General features: G+C 39.0%; 1 protein-coding gene across 1 annotated transcript in view; it reads right to left on the reverse strand.

Annotated features, from left to right (window-relative positions):
* Positions 1-4,404: 4,404 nt before the first annotated feature.
* cdh6 (cadherin 6) overlaps positions 4,405-18,137 on the reverse strand; it is an 83,221-nt gene continuing 69,488 nt past the window's right edge. Inside the window, exons 10-12 of the mRNA XM_040143584.1 lie at positions 13,776-13,893; positions 12,217-12,468; positions 4,405-5,855 (exon numbers count right to left, since the gene is read on the reverse strand). Of these exons, the coding sequence (XP_039999518.1) occupies positions 5,308-5,855; positions 12,217-12,468; positions 13,776-13,893 (918 nt within the window). The 3' untranslated portion in view covers positions 4,405-5,307. The remainder of the gene's footprint in view (positions 5,856-12,216; positions 12,469-13,775; positions 13,894-18,137) is intronic.

Genomic DNA, 18,137 nt, shown 5'->3' on the forward strand with positions numbered 1-18,137 from the left:
CCTGCTATCAAATCCGAACAACAAAAATGTCTGAAACAGTAAATGATCCTGACTTCATAGTTTCATCACTCACTTGGAAAGTAATATATATATATATATATATATATATATATATATATTTTAACATGGCACTGAGGTTGGCTGTTGTGATTTTGACATTTTGCTTCAGCAGTTAGTGTGACATAAAAGCAAACAATGAATACAATGCCTTCCTGTGTTGGTTAATTACAACATTTTACAACAAAACCTCATGTCTTCGTTCAGCCCAACCTTGTCTCATTCAAACTAAGCAAATAAGCCAATAAAGAAAGCAGTTTCTTTTCTCTTGTCTTAAAAGCAGTGAGTGAAATCTGTGCCAGACTACCTTTGGGCAAAAACATTTGAATCATATCTGAAAACTATGTGAATACATGGGAGAAAACAGATATGAGTAGGAAATAATATGAAGATGATAATGAGGTTACCAGTCATTGAAAGACATTCAAGATGCAATTCTAGCTGTGAAATAAGTCTGTCACTTTTTCAAAAAAAAAAAATCTAGTTTGACCCTATAAGGAAAGGTAATTTATTTTGCTCAATTAATTTATTCATATTCATTTAATTAATCTGAATGCAACCCACATAACCTAATCCTATTGTAATGTTACACTGTAAAACTGACAAGGTTAAGTTCTTTCAACATTCGTTTTGGTATCTCAGTATGGGACACGCTCCCCACGCTGTCCCCCAGAAACTATTTTACACTATGCCAGTCTTGATTGGCAGACAAATGTGACGTCGGCTCCCCAGAGGATAGACTTCCTCCTGCTATAAGAGCTTGACGTAACATTATCATCAGATGAGACTTGTAGGTAACGGTGTAGGCAAACAGTTCATAGAGCGAGCTAACCACTCGCCTGATGTCCAGCACTGCATAGCCATCTGAGTTTAGTAACTGGGATGTCACAATACAGAAGTTGCTATAACCACCATACTAGGTTGGATAACCACCATACTAGCTGCTCACTGCTTCCCATTTCTAATGAAGCTAACCCAATAACAGTGCCTGAACCTTCTCTTCCCATGGACAAGGGCAATCTACTGGCTGAGGCATGCACAAGTGGTAGCAAAATTACTGGGGCAGACACCCATTCTGTATGTGCTGCATGTCTAGGGCTGTAACACGCCCAGGACACGCTAGCATCCCCATCTATTAGCAAGGCAAGCTAGCCTGTCAGCTGTGGATCCTATGATGGGGTAGCCATCCCCCTGCCACAGGAGTCAGCGGAGAGCACCCAGTGCACACCATCCCCATTGGAGCTAGCTGGGCCAAACATCGCCCCGAAGAGCACGAGGCCAGCCTGATGGGCTTGGTGACAACACGGGGTTGACTCTGACTCAGGGGATGATTCCATTAGCGTCGGTTCGAGGAGAATGTTGAGCCCTTTCTCCTCCCAACGGCTGCGAATCTGATGGCTGAGGGTGGCATGTGCAGTGGCTCTTCAAACTCAACTTCCAATATGGATCTATACAAAGCCTTTAAAAGAGTGGCTTCAAAGTTTAGCATTGCATGGCCTGAAGTCCTCACTGAAACCACTTTGTCTTGCTATGAGGAAAAAGTCTTCCTAAAGCAAAATTCTCTACCAAAAAGCTACTACTGGTTTTACATAAGTTGTTGGAAGAGGTGACCTGTTCATGGAGCAATCCCCTCTCCACCAAAAACTCCATCCAGGGAGGGTCGATGTTGGACTAAGTCGACATGGAAGAAAAATGTTTTTCCCACCTGCCTCTGTTCGAACGTCTGCTAGCATCTCACCTCCACCCCACACAGAAATCCACCATGACATTGGCAGGTCCTGCCCTCCAAAGCCGATTTTTTTCAGTTGTTGCTGACTCAGAAAAGGCTACAAGGCGCTAGCCATGTTGGTGAAGGCACTGAGCACATCGTCACTGCTGCTGGGCTTGAAGCCTGAATTAGACGTCGACATTTAAACCTCACCCAACCTAGCCCTGTGGGCCAAAATGTGACTGATGGTGGACCTCTGCCTGCGTCTGCATAGGTCAGCTGTGCAGGCATCCGGAAGAGCCACGGCCCTGTTGGTTGCTCAAGAGAGCTAGGTGGCTTAACCTATCTAGCCTCTCAGAAGGAGGACCCAGCTCCTCGACATTCCTTTGGACCTGAGAGGCTTATTCAGCCCAGTGGTAGCCACCATGCAGAAACACTGCGATGAGAAGAGAGGGTGAAGCACTACAGCTGTGTTTTCCAAGGAAGGTTCCCCCCCACTTAAACCCGGCATTCTATCAGGGAGTCTAAGGTTTAACTTAAAGCCTAACCTTGCATTTTGGCCCAAGGTTTTTAACCCCGCATTATCATGCTACGCTATTGAGCTGTTGGCTTTCTATCCTCCTCCTTTCCAGCAGCATGAATGGCTTAACGTGCTCTTCCAACACTACGCACCTATATGGACAAGACTGCTGGATTCAGAAAATAAGAGTAGCTGTTTGTGTCATGGGCTACACCACATTTGGGGAAACCTTTCAAGGAGCAACGTTTGCCACACTGGATCGTGGGGGCTATTGCCATGGCCTATAATAGCAAGGGGTTGCAACCCCATGTAGGTTTGCGTGCTCATTCCACTTATGGTATGGCCACGTCGTGGACACTGTTTCATGGTGTTTCTGTTGAAAAGAGATGCCAGCTTGGCAACGCCTCACACTTTAACCAGATTCTACAAATTGGATGTTACTGCACCTATGTCTCATATGTCTCATATGTCGAGCGTGGGTTCAATACCAATACCAAAACCATCTAAACTGGCTATGTGTTAGGGCCCAGTCTCAAATGTAAACTTGTCTGGCAATAAGGGAGTCTATATCCCAGAGTTAGATAATGAAACAAATGTTGAAAGAACTTCAGGTTACCTGGAGCGAGAAAGAGGTTTGCTTACTAGACTGAAGAGATAATATTACATCAGACTCTTAAGGCCGGAGGAAGTCCCTCCTCTGGGGAGCTGATGTCAAATCTGTCTGCCAGTCAAGACTGGCTTAGTGTAAAATAGCTATTTGGGGACAGCGCAGGAAGTGTGTCCCATAATGAGATACCCCACTCATATTTCAGAGAACTGGGGTTAATTTCTTGGTTTGTCGTGGTAAAGTTACTGGTAAGGCAGTTGTATCAACAGCCTTACATTTATCCCTAACTTCTCCATCTAGGGCATAGAATCCAAAATGCTTCTGCACATTACTTCTCACTTGTTTTGTTGTCATGATAAGCAGGTCTTGCTACCTACCTCGGTTTCATTAAACCTGTTGTCAGGCAACCAGCAGACTCTAGGAAATGACTGCATCCAGCTACAAAATAGTTTTTACACTTCGGTTTTTGTATTGAAAAAAAAAAAAAAGATACATTGTGTTAATCAGTATGTTATGATAAGCTAAGTGGCTGCTTCATATTTACTGTACAGACACAACAGTGGTATCAATCTTATCTTACTCTGCAATAAGTAAATAAGCCTAATTCCCAAAATGTTCAGCTATTGTTTTAACAAAACATTGACATATTATCACGTTAATATTGTGGCTAACTTGGCTAATCCATTTGGAGTTATGTTTGTGTCTATCTGATGAATATAATTCTAATAGTCACTCTTTTTAGCTCCGGTTTGGTCTCCACTAACTCCTGAGAAAAACTCACTCTTTAGCTGCTAAATGCTCTAATGTTCACCAGCTAGTCACTGTTACAGCGTTTCCGCTGAAAACAGCTGCTTGTTGCTGCTGAAAATGAGGCTAATGAGAGTTTGATAGGCTGAATGAGAACAGTACAGTTGTGGGCCTGAAAACCAGAAACAATGACCAGAAAGATGTTAAAACACTCCATTGAAATGAGGAGAACTGTTCAGTTGGTGATAATTCTGGTGGGTCGTCACTAAAAGTGACCCCTTTCATATTACTTATAGTCATTTGATCCATTATAACAAAAATAATGATTAGTGCAGGTGTAATATTTTCGAACAACAGTACAGTTACAAATGGCTTGATGAAATAAACACTGGTAATTTTGAGTTTTGAGAATTCATGCTCAAACGGTAGTCTGAATTTTCAAACAAAAAGTGACAGCCCTACTGTGAAGGTAAGGCTTCCTCATTTCCTTTGTGTAAACGTAAAGCATATTCCCATTGAAAATACTTTAACATTGTTAAACAACTGTCTGTGTGATATCTTAAATATAATGTTTTAGGGAAAAAACTATAGTAAAATTAACGATTTATAGAATTTAGTTAAATTCCGATATAATTCAGTTCAACCACACTTCTGACACAATATACACTTAAGCTAAAAATCTAGAATTGATGTTATCTGTTTGTGTGCAGCACAAAAAAAACGAAAAACAAACAAACAAAAAAAAATCTAAAAACCTGCGTGAACAAAGAAATCAGTGCATTTAGTCATATGATTTGTCTTTTACTTTGTGTCCCGAAGAAGGCGATTTTCAAGCAAGGATCCTTCAGAACAGATCCTCTGGAATGGTCATTTTGTACAGACAGCAAAAACAACAAAAAGCAATCATGTAAGAGTATTTAGCCCCCTCCAGTCTCAGCCAGCCTACAGGCATCCACAGTTCAGCTTGAAGGGCAGCAGAAGGGCACTTAGTCAAAAAAAAGAAAAGAAAAAAAAAGTGTCTTCCCCACACTCTTCACTTCATATCTGCAGCGGTAAACGTGTCTGGTCCAGTCCTGAAATAACTGTACTGGGGTTTTGTCGACTGACCTGCTTTCAAACACTCCATTCAGTCTCCCGTGAATGACACATTTAAAGCCACAAGAAACACTCTGCAAAATGGTTATTTGGTAACCCAGGAGAGATTAAAGCAAAACCTGTCCAATACAAAATAGTCCAATTTTGATTTTCAACTCTATTCAGTCCTGAAAAGAGTCTTTGAAGAGGTTCACACTGGTGAAACTGAAGATCTTTGGCTCCACCGTTGAGCTGGTTGATTTTACTGATCTCAAAAACATATTTAGGACTTTTGTCCCATTTCGAAAAAAAAGACTTTGTAAACTCCATTTTTGGATCCATTTACAGTGAAGGCAGGTCAAATATCAGGTGGTGTTCTTGAACATCCCATTAAATGAAATTAACATCTGCCAGCACATCTATTAGTTCTTCATGTGGAGTGTATTTTTGTATTTATAAAGTTCTCTTGTTTTCTTAAAGCTCATCAGCAACGTTTACAATCTCATATTGAGTTTGTAGTTCGACGTAGCTGTCTCAGCCCTGCATTAGTCAAAATATTACTGAACCTGACGTGTGTGTTTGTGGTCTCTTTTGTTAGGAGAAGTCACTGTCCTCAGCCCCATACAGGTCAGCTAGTTTCCTAAACCTGGGCCCCCAGTCACTCAGGTAGTGGTAGTCCTGCTCAGTCTCAGATGAAGCTGAGCCTAGTGAGCTCAGTGACTCTGCCACTGAGCCTGTGCCCTCGTAGGCGTAGGTGGCCAGTGAGTCATATGGCGGTGCTGTCGGGTTACAGTCATTCTCCAGAACTCTCTGGTTGATAAATTCACGTACGTCCCCGTTATCCCGTGATGCCAAGCTGACCGGTGGCACGATGAGGCCAGTGGCATTGCGGGCAGGTCGGCGGTGTGGTGGGTACAGCAGGGTGTCAGTGGGGATAATGTCACGCCTCTGTTTGGCATACTCTTCCAGGGCGGCGGCAGCATCTGGGTGTCGCAGTGCGCCAATGTCAAAAGCCTGGGTGTCTTCCTCACCACCGCCTTCATCATTGTAGCTCACCACGTTGTCTCGGACATCCTCCTTGGAGATGATGAGAGGTTCCTGCTTTCTTTGGCGTTTTAATGCCGTGAATAGAACCACGATCACTACAAGAGACAGCAGGAGAAAAATGCAGACTAAGACAATTTTACAGTAAACAGCACTGATGGGAATATACAGCCAGTGGACAGATAATGAATCAAAAGAAATTTTGGGTTGCTTTCATGGGTCTCATTTTGGAGGCTTTTTTATTTGTTGTGACAATATGTACTCAGGTTATTTGCTGAGGTCTGGGAACATGGTAACATCACTACAATGAAGTCAGAGCATGAAACAGACAGGTGCAAATGACCCAACAGTTTTGCTAGATTATCTATACCACTGTGAGAAGTTTAAAAAAAACAAAACACCAAAAATTGATGTGCATGCACTACTGTGGTAGTACCTTGTTCACATATACAGACTGTGTGGTAGGCTCTTGCCTTTCGCAAACCTGAAGCTTGTAAATGTGTATCTACTGAGCACGTATTTTACATACTCAGCTTTGACTGGGCGGTTATTTTCTCATGTTGCCAGTTCACAAATAAGTAGTTATTTTACAAAGCAATGTGTTTCACACATAGATGAATGGGTGAATGGATTATGTGAATGTAAAATATATAAAACGTTAATATTTGATGTGTAGGCTCTGACCACATCACTCCACTAAAGGTAGCACCGAGCAGGGAGTGGAGAGTGACAATATCTTCCCGAATGAAGAACAAAGATTTAGAGCCTAAAGGTGGATGCTGATGTGGAGGTTACGCTTTTGAAATGCTACATGAACAGAACTGACAGCTTAAGTACATTAAAAGGGTGCGCTGGCTATATGTGGCAGTGAAGAAGAAGGAGAATATGCCATGGGAGCATAGCAGCAGACTGGAGTTGGCTGCCTCGACTAGTTCACCAGCTTCGCTTAATTTTGTGATAAACTACAGTCTTTTGATCTCCAGCTAGTAATAGAAAGCACAATAGTAAACTAATTGTAAAGATGATCAAGTAAAACAGTATGATTTGGTTTGAATATGTGCATCATAGCTCATCTTGATACAGACCACCACATGGAACTCTAAGGTGTAGGTGCATTATGCCCCAAATTGAGTGTAAAAACAAAGGCTGCGCAGGAAGCCTTTGATTTCAGAGAGGGCTCAGCAATAATTTGATTGGCTCAGCTCATGCAGGGTAGTTTGAATTTAAATCAAGTAAGACCAAGAGCACAGTGGCAACAAGAAAGGGCAGAGATGAAGTTAAAGTCAGGGAACTGAAATAACAATGCATACACAGTAGCACTGAAAATCACAGCATGAAATGTCTGCAAAGGAGCAAGAGAGCATGAGCTGTATGTATCTGAGTGTATGTCAGATACTAAGATATGTCAGATATTATAGACAGGGGAGAGAGACAGATCTTGTGGAAGACAGATGAACAGATGCAGAGAAGGAAAAAAAAATAGTGATGTGATGGTTGAGGTGAAGATGAATATATTCATATGCATATCAACACTACAAAAATACTGCAGCTTATAGCTGCTTAATTAACTTTAAAAATAATTATAGTTCCCTACAATGTGATTTCTCTGAGGAACCAGACTAAACCGAACTATTTGCTCTGGTGTAAATACATGACTATTTTCTGCTTTTGTATATTTTCGATCTACATGTATAATCACACATTTTCTGAGAGTGAGAACATTAATTGAAAAGCTGATGTATTTTTGTATTTGGTCTGAGTCCACTCTACACAGTGTCGAGCACAACAGGACCATGGATGTGATGGACCTGTCTGCACTCTTGACTGTAATTTCTTTTCTCTGGTGTTCATTGTTCAGTTGAGAGCACTTGCAGTGGTATTGTAGCTGAATATGAGCAGCGTTCCGCACTGTAGTTTGCCCTCAGTTCACTCTGAAACTGCTGGCTATTATATATCCACATCTGTTCCCTTTATATCAAAAACTATTTTGGGGCCATTGGTGGAAATTATGTTGTTACTAATAAATAGGGATGGGAACCGAAAAGATTTTGATACCAATAGCATTGTTAATTCTGCTTATTGGTCTGATTCATGATTGATTCCTTAATCAATTTTCTGTGTGGATAAAAAGTAGGTCTACACAGGTTTTCATTGTCTGTGCAGCTGTTTTGCAGCAGGGCAAACACTATAAATGTGAATGTCTGTGATTGACTGAGTGCTGAGGTGACAACATTGGTTGGCCTAGGAATGTGTAGTTTCCCCATTGGCCGTTGCTCATTCATAATGAATTTGCGCAAACAGTTTCTATTGCGTCATCAGTGGGTCGTTTACAGGCAGTGCTGCCAACTTAGCGCCTTTGTCGCAAGATGAACCGACTTTTCAGACCCCTTCAGCTACTTTTCCTCTCAAAAAAACCTAGTGAGAAATCTAGCGACTTTTTCGACAAACCTTAGCTACTTTCTGTAGAAGAGACTTGCCAGTATTATCCCATGAGCACTATGATGGGCTTGCCCTTTGTGGGGGCAAACCCAACTCATGCAGTTTAGAGGCGCAGAGTTTAACCAAGGTTATTTTCTATAGGTACAATTATACAGATGTTCCCGTAAATTTCTCACATGCACACTATAGGTAGATGCTAGCTAGGTGGCTTCGCACAAAGAAGCAACTAGTACCCACTCAGTTACCACATATTTTATTATTTTATCTACCTGGGAGGGCCACACATGTAGAGCCTATGTATGCTAATTTATAAGAAAAAAAATCTGCTAAGCCTGCCTGCGTGGCGCTATTATTACAACATAGGATATTCACCCTTGGTAGTGGATGTACTGCTCGATTGGGAAGCAGTGCCACTCATGCACAGTGTCTCAAATACATGGCATTCCCGGAATTTTAAGCCCATGTTGCATAGAAAGATGTTTCAGAATATTGCAGGCGTTTCCACCCTTACTTGAAATTACCATTTTACAGACATTATAACTAGCAATGTCGCCATCTTTCATTGTGAAATGAAGCCACACCTTGTACCATTTCTTCCTTTCCACCGTGAATCCTTGTTGCAAGTTTTAAGCAACATAGATGCATTAGTTTGATGTCATTGTTTCCAATGTGCAGCTGTCGAAAACCTGCTGGCATCGATAAAAGGAATTGATAAGCTCAGAAGCATGCGATTCCAGTGGTTCAGACACTCATAACCAGTTCCCAACTTGAAAAGGTTCTTGATACCCATTCCTAATAAACCACAATTCTTGGGGACATCTGTAACTCAGATGTCAGTGTGGTGTTTTGTTGTCACCTCATTTTAGTTGGTATTGTTCTCATGTCAACACTGAACCACCCAAGAGATGAGCTGATGTCGGCTTATCTTTTTGGTGAGAACTAATCCTTCTGTATTTCTTGATAATACTATATGCTGTCATGGAAAACCAACAAGGAAATGTGCCAATTTTAACTGTGCCCCTGATAAAGCTAGACAAAAATACTATTTTGTATGATATTGTATGGTATTTTCTTTTCGTGTCATTGTATCGTACCTCATCATACCATATCATGACAGACTCGTATTGAGTTGTATAATACTAAAATCATATGCTGTGGTGTCATGTATCATAACATGTCTTGTCATATTATTGTAATATATTGCATCATACTGTATCATATTGAACTGAATGGTATAGTGCCAGTGTTATATTTTATCACGTATATAATATATTGCAGCGTACTGTTTCGTATTGGATCACATGGTGTAGTACAGTACTGTATTCTACAAGGCCGTAGTGTACTGTTTGGTATATTATATTGAATTGTGTCATATCTGTCATATTGCATTACACTGTATTGTGTCTTACTGTGTTGTATCGTGTCATACCATAGTAGTAAAATGCTGTATCATAACATGTCTTGTAATGATATACCGTGTCGTGTGTATCATGTTGTATCATTTCATATCATGTTATGTTGTTTTGTATCATGCTATGTCTTGTATGGTATCACAAAAATGCTGTATTGTATAGTATTATATTCTTCAGTTCAAGCTCTTGTATTGTATAATTTTGTATCATACTGTATTATAGTGTAGGCTATACCTTGCCGTATCATATCCTACGGTGTGTATTGTATCATATCATTCTGTACAGTACCATGTTGTATCAGTGTCTAATTGTGTCCTGTGGTGTGGTATTGTACCGCGCCATATCATATCATGTTGTATAGCATTGTGTCCTGTCTTACTGCCGTAATTGTGTCATATTATATTGCATCATACAGTATCGTATCACACTGTACCGTGTTGTATTGTCATACCATAATAGTATAGTAGTATTTTAAGCTGTTGTAACTTATTGTATTGTGTTATAACAAGTGGTACTGTGTTATGTCACATGGCACTGTGTTGCATCATATTGCATTATACTGTTTTGTACTGTCATACTGTACTGCACAGTGTGATAATATATGGTACTTTACTCTAAAATGTACCACTTCTACTTCATTGCACTGTAGTGATAAAGCTGTATCTCCATATTGTTTTCATCTTCACAAAGTACTGCTTTAGTTTAGTTTTATCGTCCATTAATGCTTTTAAAACTCTTAAATACTATATTTTCTATAAAGTATGTTGTATGTAATAGCTTCAAAAATGGAAACGATAGAATTCCAGGAACACTTGTTATAAGATTGTACTGAGTTATGCCATCAGCTTTACATATTAAACTGAAGCATTAATGTTTTTAATCTGCACTTTATTAATTAATTTATATATTTAAAAAAAAAACATACCCTGATAAATAACATGAGCAGAAATCTGTGTTGAACTGGAGTGTGCTCATTCTGATTGTAACATTTGTCTGACTACTATAGAAGTTGTCATGCAAATGCCTTAATCTGATTATTTTAGAGTATTGTCTCAACCAGGTTGAGAAGTTATTGTACATAAAACTTACTCATGATGTGAGTGTGAGGGGGAAGGGTGTTGATGGCTGGCTGCTCTCATGTAAGTGTGGACACACATTACAGCACAGCCTGCCTCCTGTGTCTCTGTCTCTTCACACGTCTGTCACGGTGAGAGTGTGTGTCCACTAAGGCTGCAATGACTGCACCTTCAGAAGCATAAATATATATTCATTTTCCCAGCAGCCCACTGGACTGTGACTGCTGCATGAATAAAAGGATAAGTGTGGATGTGGTGGCAGATGCACTCACTTCCATGGGGGGTTTGATTCTGACAAGCAGCAGACAGGAGCTCTGAACCAAAATTGTTTTTCCATTACAGCAAATGAGAAAGTACAACAGCTGCTTGTGTTTACGATGCTGTACAAATGAAACCACTGACATGGTGCGATGCAAACATGATCAAGCATGCTACATGTTCGCACATTTTGGCTCCCCATACCACATAGAATTCTCTGTTTTTGTAGCATCGTGGGAGTACCATTGTTTGGATAGAGGGGGACCAGGAGTGGAAAAAGTTATTTGTCTTATTTGTATTGGAGTATTGGTATTGGCGTTTTAGTTACCACAACACAGAAGGAGGCTCAGCTGGTTGTAATATGTAAATAGTACAATTTTAAAATAATCTGTCTAAACCAGTTTTGGACTGACATCTTGCAAACTACATCAAAGCAAACTAGCACAGATGCTTTACATCTGGAGAGGAACAAATATCCTGAATGACTATCTTAAATAATCTGAAAAAATGTCGCAGCGATTAATTTAGCATTCGGAAAGGAATCAACGGTTGAGCTGAGCTTTGCAGATTAGGGGACCCCAATAGGAATCCTAAAGGAGGGAGGGAAGGGAATATGGCTTTGAAAGCTTGAGTGTCTTATTTTGTAAATTTTCATTATTTGTATTTTTTAAAATTTTATTTTGTGCACATTTGTGCATTTTGCATATGTTGCTATTTAAAAAAAAAAAGTCACTGACATGAGGTTGCTTCAGAATGGGAGGAAAAAAAAACAAAAACAAACTATCTTTGAAACATAAAAAAAAGGCGCGCCATTTTGTGTGTTATATTTATATTTCATGTTATATTGACCTGTGGTTCATAAGGTCAAAAAAAAAAAAAAAAAAAAAAAAAAAATTTCAGAGCTACCATGTAATACAAAGATGACATGATAGCTCCATCACATCATTTTTTTCCTGAGACAACTAAGCAAATTCCATCTGCTAAGGAAGTTACGGATACAGTGATCCAATCTGTATTGTTATCAGGGTCAATAATGACCTTATTAGGGCAAATGATGTGGGTGATCCACATTAAATACAATTTCTTTGCAAATGCCATTATAAAATTTTGAGTTTTTGCTACTGTACCATGGGCCACCAACTCAGTTTTTTGTGCAATACAAATCTCTGGCCTCATGTTACCTTACATAAAAATGATTTTTTGGTTGTTTCATGTTTTAGCTTAACACTGTGGTGGATACTGATGTACACAAACAGACATTTTCCCATACTTACTCAGCAGTATGATGGCACACAGGAGGATGGCGATGAGTGCGCCAGTGCTGAGGCCAGGAGAGCTGCTCAGAGCCTCAGCATTACACAGCTCTATGTTGCCTTCGCGGTCGCAGGTGCACACCCCAACAGTGAGGGTCCCGGTGCTGCTCAGCATGGGGTAGTCACCGTCAGTGATCACCACGGGAACGAGGTAGACACTCTGGTGAAGGCGGCTATAGCTGGCTCGACGTGTCAGGATGCCGGCAGTGTTATCTGAGTTAGAAAAAGTCCTGTTACAAGATCATTGTAGCACAATAGCAGTGAACAGTGTGTCTGACACTTTATCACCTTGAGGTATGAATTTAAAAAAAAAACAAAAAAAACACTTTATTAAATGGGGTGCAACAAGGCTTTAGTCACTCATTCTACCTCAGTGAGGACACAAAGCATGAGGATATGTCTGTTTTACAACTTGAGGAAAAGGCCCCATCAAGCAGGGCTGGGCAAAAGAAACAACATATTCACTTCTCAGTACAAAAAAGGTTTGCAGTAATAAATCAAGAAACTTTGATGAACTGTTAGGGTAAATTGCTTGACAACGCTCACACAGCCAATCACAGAAACAAAGCCATTTCTTACCAATAATATAGAAAACAGCAACTTTCCACCTCTTAAATCACAAATCTAATCAAATCCATCAAGGATAGGACCAGAGTTGACAGTATAAACAAAAGTGCATTTAGTGTTAATTTACTTTTTAGTAACAGCCTACAGCATACTTGAGTTAGCCAAACACTCCACATGCTATTGTGGAGTAAAAAGTCAAAGATCAAGATGATCATGATGCACTAAGCTATTCCTCTCCTCCTCTCCATCTGCATGCATTCATACGGCATCAATGGTCATTTCTAAAATATCCCCCATTGTTTTGTGCTTTGTCATCTCTCTCTCCTGTCACTTTGTAGGTATTTCTGCCCCTGCTGCTAGAGAGTCTGAATCTGTGACTGCAAACGACCTACTGCCCAATGATCTGCTCAACACCCACTGCTTCAATTATTATGATCAACTATTATATTTAGTTTTATTAGTATTATTCACGCTATAATAATTAGTTTTATTATTAGTCTCATTATTGTTAAACATCTTTATGTTATAAGTGTACTGTGCTACGCTATATAAATAAAGTTGTATTGAATTAATATGAAACTATAGCCAGTCACAGGTATCTGGATCATACTCACTAAATTTGTAGTATCACAATAGCTAATATTGTGTGTGAACAAAATGGATTTAGATCATGAGTGACCTGCCAGTCTTTGTACGTATGATGCTGATAATGGTAGGTACTGTAAACAATGGTGCAGCTAATACATTGGTTGGGAGAGGAAGTACTTTTTCCTCCAATGTACATCAATGGGAAAGCTAAAAATGCTATTCTATTCTGAATGTTGTTGAAGCAGTTCACATTAAGTAATTGCCTCTTTTTGATGCCTTTTCAATTATTTTTATACAATTAATTTAATACACTTGCATCACATTTCAGTAATCAGTAAGCCTGTGTCTGGCCAATTGTTACCTACCTCCATTGTCTCGGACAGTGAAGTTGCTGCGGTGCGTCCCCTCAGGAGCCAGGCTGAAGAAAAACTTGTGTCCAGCGGCTGGCTCGTCAGCATCTACAGCACTTACTGTCTGGATCCGCTGTCAGAGACACCAACATCCATTAACATAAACATCCCATTGGAGTTAAGTGAATTAAGAGCAGTCAATAAAAGGAAAAAGACAGGCAGTTAAAAGTTCCATTCACAGTGAGTACACACTGCTGTCCTCCCTGTCTGTAATGTAAAGCTGCCAACAGAAAAGCATTTATATTATCAGGATTACATGTCTGTGCCAAATAAGCCATTAATCTGTCTGAACAATAACTAGGAATCTCTCTGCCAACAACAACAAATAGGCTAGTAAACTGAACATTGCAGGATAGTTACTGAAATCATACACACCACTTCAATGAAACAAAATTTGATAAATTATATCCTATGTTGAGTTTGATTTACTGTATCTATTTTTTCAGTTAACCAAGTTCCTGTGCTGTTGCGTTACACATAATGCTTCTAATCAACACTTTTCTTTCCTGTCATTATTCTTAACATGTTGCTGTTCTACACAATTCAGTTTGAAATGGTTACATAACCATGTCAGTGCTATTTTCTTTGAAATTTGAATTTCTTTAAAAATGAAGAATTTAACCCGAAAAAGGTTAGGAGTATCTTAAATGTACTATACACTTAAAATTTTTGATAACTTTTAAAAAAGGCCATTCACAAACTGCTAAAGTTTGCTAATGAGCTTCTTGTGCAAGTCCAAATATCGATCCAAAGACTAGCAAAGAATGACTTGCAGATTATTCTAATAAGATTGCTAAAGTATTTCATGACTTTTAAACCTTAATACTAATGAAACAATTATAAATTACTCCATCTCCGTACGGTTTTACTGACCACTGGATAGTTTGACTTGGCTGTTAAAGCTGCACTAATCAAAATGTGTATATTTGCAATGGATCAAGTGACTAATGTGAAAGGGACTGACCAACCGACACACAGACACGTTCTCAGCTCTACAAAGCTTTTTAGCCTCTTTTAGCTTATAGTTTTTGTTTTCCGGCCCACAAACCTGGCTTTTAACCTTATCTCCTGCAGCAGCAGGCAGCTGTTTTCAGTTAGAAAGCTCTGATAAAGCCACTGCCCAGTATCACACAGCAGACAAAGTTAGTCATGAGCTGTGAACCAAGTGGAGTATTAAGCAGCTAAAGCGCCAGATATTTTTCATAGTCTCCTGTTTTGGCACAAGACCAAAACATAGCTAAAAGGAGAGGGAATGTTGGACTTTGATCAGGTGGACACAAACATGACTGCAAATGAATGCTAAATTTGCTTTGTGTCTGCTTGAAGTGTAAATAAGCAACTGTTTAAACTGCCATCATAATTACTTTAGAGGGTGGTGATATGAAAAAAAAAAAAAAAAAAAATCCCGGGGATCCAACAACAAATCCTGTTGTTGGATCCTGGGGAGCTGTATATTCTCATTTCTCATCTGGTGACCATACAGTGGCATGGAGAAGTCTGGGCATCCCTGTTTAAAATTTGTTACTGTGAATATTTTAGTAGAAGATAAACTTATCTCCCAAAAGGTATAAAGTTAAGGATGAAACATTCTTTAACATTTTGAGCAAGATTAGTGTATTATTTTGGTTTTGTCCAATTTTAGAGTTAAAAAAAAAAATATTGCAGTGATGCACTTGTATGCTTCCGTTGTGAAAAATCTAATAAAACCGGGAGACATGTTGGCCTATATTCATCAAAGATAGTACAAGAGTCACTGGGAGTAATGCTGATTCCATGCAAATGCTGTGTTTTGCTATTGGTAAAAAAGGGATTACCAGCTCAGTTTAGCTTCTTGTACTTGGCAAGTCCCATAAGTGATTCAAAAGCATCATTGCACAATAACTACAGTACCACCTGCTATGGGCAGGTGGTATAGCCAGCTCAAATTCTGTATAGTAGGTCATCCAAGTTCAGTGTTCCACACTGAAATAATATCACAAAATTGCACCATTATGAATCAGCAGTAAACAACTAGACTGTTTTAAATTTGACTCTTTTCATGCCAACCACATACTTTGAATTGAATTTAGTCATGCTGGGAGAAAAATTAGTAGAACTGAACACAACTGAATAAATAAAATATGAAAAATGTAAATAAAAAAAAAAATTAGAAACCTTCAATTTGGTTGCCAGGTGGCGGTGGATGTGTTGAGTTTGGCTAACCTGGGGCTTGTGAAAAACCTGTCTAATTGACTAACTGGAATGGTTGTGTTTATTTACTCACTTAATTTTCTAGTTCTGTTCTCAGATCTCAGCAGTTACCTTGGTGAATGGAGTGTTATGATAACTGACAGAGATGATGGCCACAACTTTTAAATTAAACAAGTTTTAATGAAACTAGACTTCTTAATGTTGTTCCCCACCTTCGACACCAGATTTGCCTCTCTTCAGGCCTATAAAACAAAAAAAGTTTTAAGTGTATTTGTCATAATTAGTGTATGAATTTTTTAAGTTATGGCCATAAACGTGTTTTCAAAGCAAGTATTTCAGAACATGACATGCTGTAATGCTCTCCAGTGGCCGCCTCTCGATTCCAAGGGGGCCCCCCCCCAAAAAACGGCTAATATTTCAATGTCACTATAATTTCGTTGACTATACAATGATTGTATAAGAATGACTAATCTGTTCATAGATTTAAAATTCTTCACTGTTAAATCTGCCAATCTATAGTATAAACAGTTATGGAAAAACTAAGTCTCATATGGGATCACTGAGACTACAAAAGGTTGAGAGCCACTGGTCTACACCACATAGCTACATATGCTAATTTGTCACAGACCTGGCAACCCTGCTAGACAGCTCACCATTAGAGAGGAAAATGAAATCCAAAGTTTATCAAGGTATCTACTTGATAATGTCATTGTGGCTGAAGTTCAGTAGAAGTTGGGTGATGCAGCAGGACAAACACCCTTAACATCAAAGTAAATCTACAACAGAATTACTATTTAAAAAAAAAATAAAAATATTTTTTTTTTGGAGTTGTCCAGTCAGAGCCCAGACCTCAACCCAATACAGATGCTGTGGAATGACCTCAAGAGGGCCACTCAGACATCCTAAGAAGTTGGCTGAGCTAAAGCAGTTCTCTAGGAAGAATGGTCAAAAATTCCTCCTGAACATTGTGCAGGTCTGAGCTGCAGCTACCAGAAGCTGCTTGCTTGAAGTTATTGCTGCCAAAGGAGGTTCCAACAATTAATAAGTAAAGGGTTCACTTGCTTTTTCTACCAGTACTGTCAAAGTTTAATGTATGTGGTCAATAAAGACATGAAAGATTGTAATTGTGCATTATTAGCTTAAGCACGTTGTGTTTTTCTACACTTTTGACTTATAAGATCAGATCAAAATTTTATGACCAATTAATGCAGAAAACAATGTTTTTTAAATTAAAAAAAAAAGAAAAGAAATGTTCAAACTTTCTTGCTACTGTATGTGGATGATGGTTGCTTTGATAGAAGAGTTTGATTAACTATTTTTGTAGCAGGAACATTCATTTCATTTGAATATGAAAACTGCTTAAAAAACAGTGTTCCTAGTCAGAATGTCCTCCACTAACCAAATATCCAGACTTACAGCAAAGTGTTTATAGCGCTAAAGCCTATTTTTAGAGCCTATAATATGATGTTAGTGTTTCTTATATGGGATGAAATGTTAACTGAAAATCTAATATACTTTTTCATTAGTGCAGTCCTGTCCCACTCTGGCCTGCTTGTCATTTCTCTCCACAGACAGAGCTGAGCTGAGGTGAAGTAATAATTAGCAGCTTCTCCACAAATCCTCAGCAGCCACAGTAACATCAATCACGTAAATGCTGAGGAAATAACGTGTTGAAACACAGAATGTAATGACATTGCTTTTAAAATTTTTTTTATTTATTTATTTTAAAAACTGTCATTACTGTTATTTGTGCCACTAGAAGCACAGACAAAAGACTGATAGGGTTAAAATAGTATAGTAGTAGTAGTAGTAGTAAAAATAGTTCCTTTTTGGAGTCCAGTTCCAGGTATAAGACTTGGATTTGCAATGCTATGTGGAAAACCAGTTTATAAAAATTATTCACCTGCTCTTCAACTCATTCTAAGGTTGTATCTGGGTGTGAATATTAATTAGGTTACCACTCAAAAAAGGTACTATGTCCACCTTTTCAGCCAACAAAAGATTCAAAATACTCTAAAACTCTCATCAACATCTTTGATTGGTCAAACAACAACCAATCCTGATGCTGCTTAATCCTGATCAAGTTTGGTTTCAGTCAGAAAGATGACTTATTGTACCCTAGTACAT

Source organism: Xiphias gladius, chromosome 14, assembly GCF_016859285.1.
Source record: "Xiphias gladius isolate SHS-SW01 ecotype Sanya breed wild chromosome 14, ASM1685928v1, whole genome shotgun sequence".
In the NCBI taxonomy this organism is placed as follows: Eukaryota; Metazoa; Chordata; class Actinopteri; order Istiophoriformes; family Xiphiidae; genus Xiphias; species Xiphias gladius.